The 9201-nt window shown below is 42.2% G+C and overlaps 1 protein-coding gene across 1 annotated transcript in view; it reads right to left on the minus strand.

Moving 5' to 3' along the window:
* Nucleotides 1-8672, minus strand: part of pxdn (peroxidasin) — a gene marked incomplete at its 5' end in the record, with an annotated part of 48231 nt that extends 39559 nt beyond the window's left edge. Inside the window, one exon of the mRNA XM_080042523.1 lies at nucleotides 8482-8672. Coding sequence (XP_079898649.1) covers nucleotides 8482-8672 — 191 coding nt within the window. The remainder of the gene's footprint in view (nucleotides 1-8481) is intronic.
* Between the last annotated feature and the right edge of the window lie 529 nt (nucleotides 8673-9201).

Below are 9201 nucleotides of genomic sequence, written 5' to 3' on the forward strand. Positions count from 1 at the left end.
TAAATCATGTCTGCTGACACTGAAGGCCGCCTCGCCAGTGTGGCTGGTGTGAAGCAAGTTACTTTATTTGTGTTTGTTTACCTAAACATTTACCTTGTATTTGTTTCAATTTTAATATGTCCAGGGAAGGCCAAATGCAATATACATTACAATTTTTTTATTTTCAATCTTTCTTTAAGAAAGATGCAAATGCAAAACAACAACAATGCTATCAGCATTATATAAGCGGCCATCAGCCGCCTGGCTATCTGAATATGGGTATTTGCATAGGCCATTGAAAACCCCTATCAGTTGACCACTATTACACTCATAACTGATTGCTGTGGGTGAATGAGGTTTGTTAATGGAACCATTTGTCCTGCTTGCTGTCTTTGTTTTTTTTGGGTGTGTGCGTTCCTTTGTGGAGAAGGTTAAATAAGGTGTGAAAAAATCAGCTGTAGATGGAAGGAGAGCATAGGCTCTGCTGCCCTGACAGTCCTGGAAATGTTGGAGCTGGTGACATCAGCACTGATTTAGGCTTCAGTGAGTGAGACTGAAACATGCCTTTAGATCACGGAATGGCAGCACTGTAATCTGAACTGTACTGTGTGTTTGAGTGATTGTTTTGGATGCAGATCTGTTCATAACAATCTTATGTATGTACGTGTGTGTGACGTGTGTGTGTGTGTGTGTGCATGGACTTATTTACACTGATACCGTCACCTCTTACTCAGATCAACACTTTTAAATGTTTTTAAGTGTAATTTTTAATGCTTTATTAGATAGAGACGGAGATAGGTTGGAAACAGGAAAGAGAGGGGAAAGACATGCAGCCAAGGGCCATAGGCTGGAATGGGACTTGGCCTTAAAAGTGTAGTATACTGTGTTCAGAGAATGTGTGAATTTGAATTTGAACTAACTGCGGCGTTATTGACGCTCAGAGTGAATGTTCCAGCTGTCCAGACCCGAGCGCATTGGCAACGGTTGCTGGGCCCATGACCAAGTAGCGTGAGATAGGGTGGCTCGCACCAAGCCACTGGGTTTCTATAGCCATTTTTCAGAGCTTCTGTGGTGTATTAAAACTGTACTTTTTTCAGTGCACACACAATACGGACAGATAGCGGATGCTTAGTAGATATTCGCTGATTTTGACAAAATAAATGGATTTCAATGACTGAGTATTCCTTTAATGGTACGCACTACCAGTTGAGCTGCTGGGAGCCAAAGCAACACAGCTGTTCTAAAACATTACATACTAAATAAGATCTACACTAATACCAATGCTTCTCTTCCAGGCTTTAAAGAAAGACATTCACACTTGTTTCATTACAATTGAACAGGAAGCAATGACTATAGTTTGTCAGAGGAAGAAGATGCTTTTGTTGCTTTGTGATGGTCTATTGTCAGGCAACAAGGAAAAAGCACTGGAGGAGAATGAGTCAGTCCACAAAGGGAAAAAATACAGGAAGAAGTTTGGAGGACATTTAGTAAACAAGGCACTGTGAGACATTCTTCAGCAAATAGTTCATTGGGCCACTACTGTAGGATGTTGTCACAAAACAAGATCGCTGAACTTCTTATTATAATATTTTTGCAACTTCTAAGATGAGTCTGTTAACTCCCATTAATGTGTTTTGATGGCACTGTGCCATAGGGTATAATAAAGCAGCAAGGCTAACAACCTTGCAGAGGAGCAGACAGACTTTTTTGGTTTTGCCTAAACAAAAAGCCAGAAAGTGAACAGCTTATCTGATACAGTAATGAAGACGGCATGGGAATGTGACTCCAATAATGTGGGTAAACCAATGATCATTTGAGTTTTTGATAGAAAAAAGTTATTAGTCATTTACCCACAGGATGGTCGGCCAACGATTTAACACGCCGCCATGCTGATAAGAACAGAGCCAACAGAGAAATGAAAACAGATTTTTGAATGAAAATGCAAAAAGCCAGATATTTTCTCCTGCAGAGCTTGTAGGCCTTCTGTACTTTCCAAGTAACTGAATGCATGATTTTACCATTAAGTTCCTTTGTTTGCATTGCAGCTTTTTGGCATACACTACACTCAAGACTTATATTTCTCAAAAGATAATTAGAATGACCTATGTATAGTAGACTAGACTATGCTGACAATCTGCCTCCAGTGTTTTAGCACACTGTATCTGTGTCTACTGTAGGTCCAGTGAGTGCACTGAGGTGATTTAGGGACAGAGTAACTCTTGCTCCACACAGGAGAATTACAGTAATTATTGGTCAACATATTATAAGACACATTTAACATGACCGTACATCTACTCAGGCTATGTCTGCACTAAGCCATCTACATTTTGAACGGCTATATTTGTGTGAAAATGATTTGTGCAACATTAGCATTTTCAGGTCTTTTTTGGAGAGACCTCCACTGTAAAAATCCAAGATCTCTCTTGATTTTCACTTGGCAGTCAATTGAAGCATCCCTCACAGCCAGCATCAGTTTAGGAGTGGGCCAGGCAGCCCAGATGGACAAATCATCATGTCATGATCAGGACGGAAACTCTTTACCAATCTGTATAGGCTACGGACACATCTGGCTACTCTGCCCAGTGACAGCCCGAATAGACTTTACTCTTCCCCTGCTCTCACTTTTCACCTCTACTGTCATTGTAATGCATTCCACTGTTCTGTTTCTGTATTCACACTGTTGAACCAATATGAAGTACTTCCTTGACCACGGCCCATAAACATTGCATGTTAATGTCCAAGCAGCCTTACGGTGGTGATCAAATTTATTTTATTCTTTTATCATTATTATTTTTAAGTATATGCAATGTTGTCTAACAAAATCCCCACAGTACATTTCAATCATATCAATAAGTGATCAAATGAAGTAAATGATCATGTCTGTCTTTGCTTGGACAACAGTGACACTGACAAGTAACCATGTACCTTATAGCCAGGCATGTCAGAGGTTTGACACACTCTGTTATCACAACAGTGAGACTTATGCTGGATTGTTCTGTGTCTGGCTGACACTCACATAGGAAATGCTCAGTTTGGATTCTATTACAATTAAATCCACTGGCTTCCTTTCCAAACTTTCCAGGTATTATCTGAGCCTGACAAACTAACAGTATAACAGATTTGACTCAATTCACCATTTTAGAAGCCTAGATCAAAACTTGCATTAAAGCTGCTTGTAGCAAATGTGTTAAATGTTGAATATCTTAATAGTTTCCCATTCAATATAACATTCAAACAAAGGATAATACATCCTCTAATAATCAAATGAAAGTGGAGCTAAGAGCCATAGAACAGTGTAGTGTATGGCACTGCCAGGATTTTACCTGTGTGTTCTATAAAATTATTTGCTCTACATTAACATTTAGTAAATTAGCAGTCCAATCCAGGTACACTATGCTGCTCACGTATGGGAACACAGCAAGTGATTGGAACTCTTTGTTCTCTAAAAATGAAGAAGACAGCTCTGCTGTAGAACGGTGAACTGGTGAGGTGGTGGAACTATTTCAACAATATACGTATGTCCACCAAAAGCTGCACATACTGGAGTCAATTAGACTAATATCAACATCTAAAACAGTGCCAATAAACATACAACATTCAATGTGTGCACTGGAGCTGGCAAAGGTCTGGAGACTACTGCTGCATCCATGTGTTGTGTCGTCTGTAGCTGATTTGTCAGACTTTTGCTATGACGTTGTGTTATTGCTCAGAAATGACGACAACATGTGTGAAAATAAGTGGAGCAAGCTGGAGTGAACTTGTTAAATAATAAACTACTTTGATAGTAGCATCAGAACATATCTGGCACTGCCACTATGTTCATATCTGCCTCCATGACATTGACCATACATTTCTATTTATTCCCAAAGCAAGCAGAAATGTTATGCAGAAGTGTACAAACAGGGACTATAGCTGCAAGCTTTCTGTACGTTCTGAGGTCTGAACCAGGATGAGTGAACCTGGCTGCTGCCTAACTCAAGCAGCATCTGAATGCCATGTGTGGACCTCTCCCTCTCTATTCAGGGAGGTCATTTGGCTCTGTGACACATGCCCAACTGGGTTTGCTAAGGACTCTCAGGGCTGCGTGAGTCATTCTAGTTAAACAAGAACATGGCTGGCTCCTAGATTGGTTGGAGGTGCAGTGAACCAGGACTTTCAAAGATGGTTGCAATGCTTCTCTGCATAACACATCCTGAGTTCAGAATGACAGAGGACCTCCTGTCTAGTCAAGGGAGTGCTGGTGCCCAACAAGAGCCCATCACATTTCTACAGAGCCAGAATAATTGCATTTACAACTAAAATGTGATTTACATTAAAATGAGTTAAATTAGATATGATTGTAATACACACTACACTGTCTTTTAGCTGTAGATACAGAGAGCAGTCACTACTGTAACAGAAAGCTGACCAGAGAGCCTGAAGGGGTAATGTTAGTGTACAGTCATTTGGGAACAATCAGCAGAACTAATGACCTTTGGCCTGGTATGGCCCTTCAAACTACACCATTAACCGTCTTGAGGCGTTTCCTTAATCATTGTCCCATCTAGGGATGTTCTTGTTCTAGCTTCTCTACCATAGCTCCATCAACATCAACTTTCACTCATTGTCATCCTGGGACTTCTTTCTTTGTTGTGGCTATTATAACAGTTCCATAAAGGATGTCACTCACTTTACATGATCCAGAAATGTACGCCATCTTAAAACCTATGACATAATATATGAGCAGTTAAATTAGATCCAAGCTTAAGATAACCAGAGTACAGCATTTAGTAAGGACACATTCAATCATTTAGAAGACAATGAACCAGTATCCCTAAATGAGGCAGCTGACTTGCATTGGATGGGCACAGGAAGGGGGCGGCAGAGTTCCTTTCAACAACTATCTTAGACCCAATCGCCCTGTGCAAATGAGCAAAGCTTTGGGGATTTCTGGCTTTACATTCCATAATGCTGCAGAGACGGAGCGCCTCACAAAGCCTGACTGCAGCAAATTCCACACAATGGAACTCAACGTTCCCTCCCTGACCCACCAACACTGTCACTCAGTCAGGCCGGGCGATGAGCAGGGTGAGGGGGAAAGACATTAAGACATTTAGGCTGTCTGCTGCTGACCACCAGGTAGTCCTCCATGCACAGCTAAACAGAGGCTCTTCTTATCTCAGTCACTAAGGGCGCACTCACACTAGGGCCGCTGTTCCCAAGCTTATTTGCATACTAAAGTCTAGAATGTTTGGCTAGTGTGACCACGCCATCCGTATTCCAGCACGGAACACCCCCTTGGCCACGGCACACTTTGGAGAGGTGTGCCAGAGAGAACGGCACAGATGCTAATGAGATGACTCGCTGGATCAGTCCATGCGCGACCCTTCTTCCCCACAAAAATTGTAAACAATGGCGGCAATAGGTTCATGAGTGGGGAGTTTGCTAGAAAGTGGAGAGTTTGCTAGAAATTTGGGCCAGCGACAGTATTCAGTCGCAGCCATGGTCGCAGCTGTAGTAAGACCCACAAAAATTCGGAGGTGTTTGGGGCAATCCGCGACTACTGTGGTTCTCCATTGTTGTTCTACTAACTCTGGAAGTGAGTACGCTTGGTGATGACGTATGTATCGTATTACGATGTGATGACGTATGTATGAAGGAGCAATCGTGCCCGGGCCACAGCCTTTGGGAGCAGTGTGATCACTGGTTGTGCTTAAGAACTTCAATCATGAGTCATGACAGTATTCAAGAAAGTCTTACCAGTCACCAGGATTTATTTTTATCGTGAAAGCCTACGACACAACCTTTGACCTGTCATTTCTCATCCAGCCAAATAAAGGGACGTTGTGGATCCGATATATTGCGACAAAGTCTAGCTACTAGCTAATGAACTAAAGTAAAAAAAGGCACTTTTGTGAGACTTAATAACGGGATAATGTATGGGTAATGGGTTCAGGGAATGTGGATGGGTGCGGGTTTGTACAATTGGAGGTACTTGGAAGTACCTTATTTCAGTCGCAGTAGGCCTACTAAGTTAGTTACCAAATCCTAGCCAATATAACCAAATAGGGAACATGCGGCTGCTAACTTGACATAAATATCCTCTGTTCAGTGACAAGCTTACATAGTTGTAAGACTTGTTGAGCCTTTTTCTGGAGCTGCTGTTGTACTACCATCAAAACAAGCAGTTTGTCTTTGATGTTGGCATCAAGGGCTAATGTTAAATGAATCATTTTTCCAACTGCAGCAAATCCCTGAGAAGATATGCAGCAGTGTCATTACAGAGAAAAAATATAATTTACTATCATGGCTCAAACAGAAATTCCTTAGAGAAAACAGCTGAAAAACAAATGTAGGCTAGAAAAAAAATAAAAAAAATCTTAGGAAAAAAACATCCATGTTTCTGGGTCCAAGTGTCCTGTAAGCGTTTGGCACAAGGCCCATGCAGTAGTACGTTTGAGCCAAGACCTTTTATTCTCTGGCCCAGAGGAAACAGGAAGACATGTTTTGCTTTCAAGAAGTTTAACACACACTGAAGACAGAACATTAATTGTTTGAAACTACTTAAGAAAAACTGTGATTTTTTTTTCTTCATACAAGGGATTATAATTATCTGTAATATAAATTTGTCATCAGGTTACGCTACCTTTTTGCTAACAGCCTACATGATGGATCATCTCACACACTTTCTTTTACATACTTTCATTTTAAATTCCGTGCCTATAACCAAAGGAGACATTACTGCAGGCCATGTGTCGATACAACACAAACTATTATTAATCCTGCCAAGCTCTCACTGGAGGACTATGGCTGCTAGATTATATTATCACTTGAAAGCTAATCACAAAATGGAAATACAAGCTGTACACTCCTCCATAAACAACCTCTGTTGAAATACTCTCTTGTTAATAATGCCCTGTGACTACCATGATATGAGGCTTCATTTAATCAGCCACAGCAAGCTAACCACAAACTGCAAGGACACTACTCTTCCTCACATTTAGACATTGCCTAGTGAGCTCAAGTTGGGTGTAAAGGAGTTTTCCCACTGCAGACCAGTGATGTGTTGAACACTTTATAGAGCAGAATGAGGAGAAGGCCTGGCCGGGTAGGAACTGCATTCATGTCCTGACATGACAACGCAGCAATAGCGACAAGTGGCTGCAGCTTCAAAGCTCACCAGCATGAAAGCTTGTGTGAAGCCACAGCCTGCTTTCCTGCTCTGTTCAACCCTACAACACATGTACACACATCCTTCACCAGACCTAAACAATCCTTCCATTGCTGCTGTGGTGAAGGGTGGACTGGTATCTGGGCAGGGTTACACCATGGCCTCCTTCAAGGTTGTGGGCTGACCCCATATGGTAGCGGACAAGGCTAATTCTCAGTATGCTGCTGCGGTACAGGCTGGCTGAGATGCCCCTTTGTCCCCCTGCTTTCAGGCTGAATGAAGCTATTTAAAGGCCAATACATTATGGAGCAAAATGCACAACAAGATTGCAGCTCGGGCCATGACAGACAAAGGGTGCCACATATTTGGAAGATTGGACAGATCTCCGCTGTTACCTCTGATAGTGGCTCTGGGAAACTGCAGCAAGCTTTGTCAGAAAGGAAATTGTTTGGCTGGGTGGCTAAGCAGAATGCTCTAGACAACCAGAACACACTCACAAGTGCCTGTCAAGTAGGAAATATTCCCTTCCTTTGAGCAAGGAGGGAAAGTCAAACATGGAGTTTAACCTGTGTGCAACAAAAGCCCTTCCAAGCACAGAGGCAGCTTGTCTGACTACAGAGAAGGAAGCCAGCTTTAGACAATTGTGTCTCTATCACAATGTGGTGCGAAAATCCAAAGCAAAGCCAGTCCCTAAACTATCACCTTAAGTAGGCTACATATTTCCCCAGAACATGAAATTGAGACAATAGTCTTGGCCAGCGGGCTCCACTGAGTGTGATACCATCTACTTTGAATATGTATCACTTACTGTATGTGTGTTTCATTATAAGTCTTTAAAGTTTGTGTCCAAGCTATGTTAACACTAGACGTGCAGTTTCATACAAACATACAAACTCTGTGGGACAGTTCCCTCTATTAAAGAGGCTAACCCTCCACATTGCTTGCTGCTGACATCACCAGCTGTGTGACCCTAAAAAGCCTTTTCATTAACCTCTAAAGCCAACAGCTGAACTCACTGGCAGGTGTCAGAACCTTGAGGAAAAACGTCCCGACAGTGTAATAACCTCTGCACAGTCCCCAACAAAATATATGATTTTCATGAGCTTTCTTTGATTTAATCTTAATTGATTGATTCAAGAGTTTTCCTTTTCAAATAAAAGTTTTTACTCTGTCATGAAGTAATGCAAACAATTTCTAACTTTACTAAAGTCTTCAAATGTGGAGAGAGAAAAAATGCACAGGCTTTAGGCATTCATTGCATTCCCTGTCCAGTGTGCCTGGAGGCTTGGTTCCGTTAGATTTAGGGAGAGAGAGAGAGAGAGAGAGAGAAAAAAAAGAAAGAAGCTACTTACAGAATGGTGGTCTGAGGATTCACTGCTGGTACGGTTTCCAAGTTTAGATGCATACATCTCACGGTGGTTCGGAAACACAAGCAGCGACTCGGACAACTAAACACGAGCTGCGGTCCGCTGGCGAGCAACAACAAAGCGGCTGCGGCGAGGAGACACGGAGAGGAGAGGTGGCCGGCCCGCAGCAGCGCCATTGCTAGCAGTGAGCTGAGAGCACACAGAGCGCCAGCTGCCCCTCTTTCTGTCTCTCTCTCTCACACACACACACACACACACACACACCAACGAGTCAGCGAGCACTGGAGAGAGAGAGAGAGAGAGAGAGAGAGAGAGAACACTGTGCGTTATAGTCCCAAACAATGGAAGTCCAACACATAGGCTTGAACACTGATGGAGATAACAGTAAAAAAAAAAAAAACTTACACAGGAGAGTCCTCCATTGAACAGGCTCCCTTTCTTTAATTACAGCTCAAAAGTAACAATATGTCCTCCATAAGTCCATAAGTAGCTAAATGTGTATCAAAAGTCAAACTAGCCTGCTTATTTGTCAGGCCTCTGTGGGCGGCTTAGTAGGTTGGCCTAGTGTTGTCTATGTTGTAGCTGGTCAAATACCGAGGGCAGTGAAGCCTACCTTTAAAAATGGCAAAAAGTGAATATGAAAAATAAACCAAAGGAGAAAGCTCATTGTTTTGTTGCAAGTTTGGAGTGGCCGCTTAGTTTGAC

This window comes from Ammodytes marinus (assembly GCF_949987685.1).
Source record: "Ammodytes marinus genome assembly, chromosome: 15".
Classification (NCBI taxonomy): Eukaryota; Metazoa; Chordata; class Actinopteri; order Uranoscopiformes; family Ammodytidae; genus Ammodytes; species Ammodytes marinus.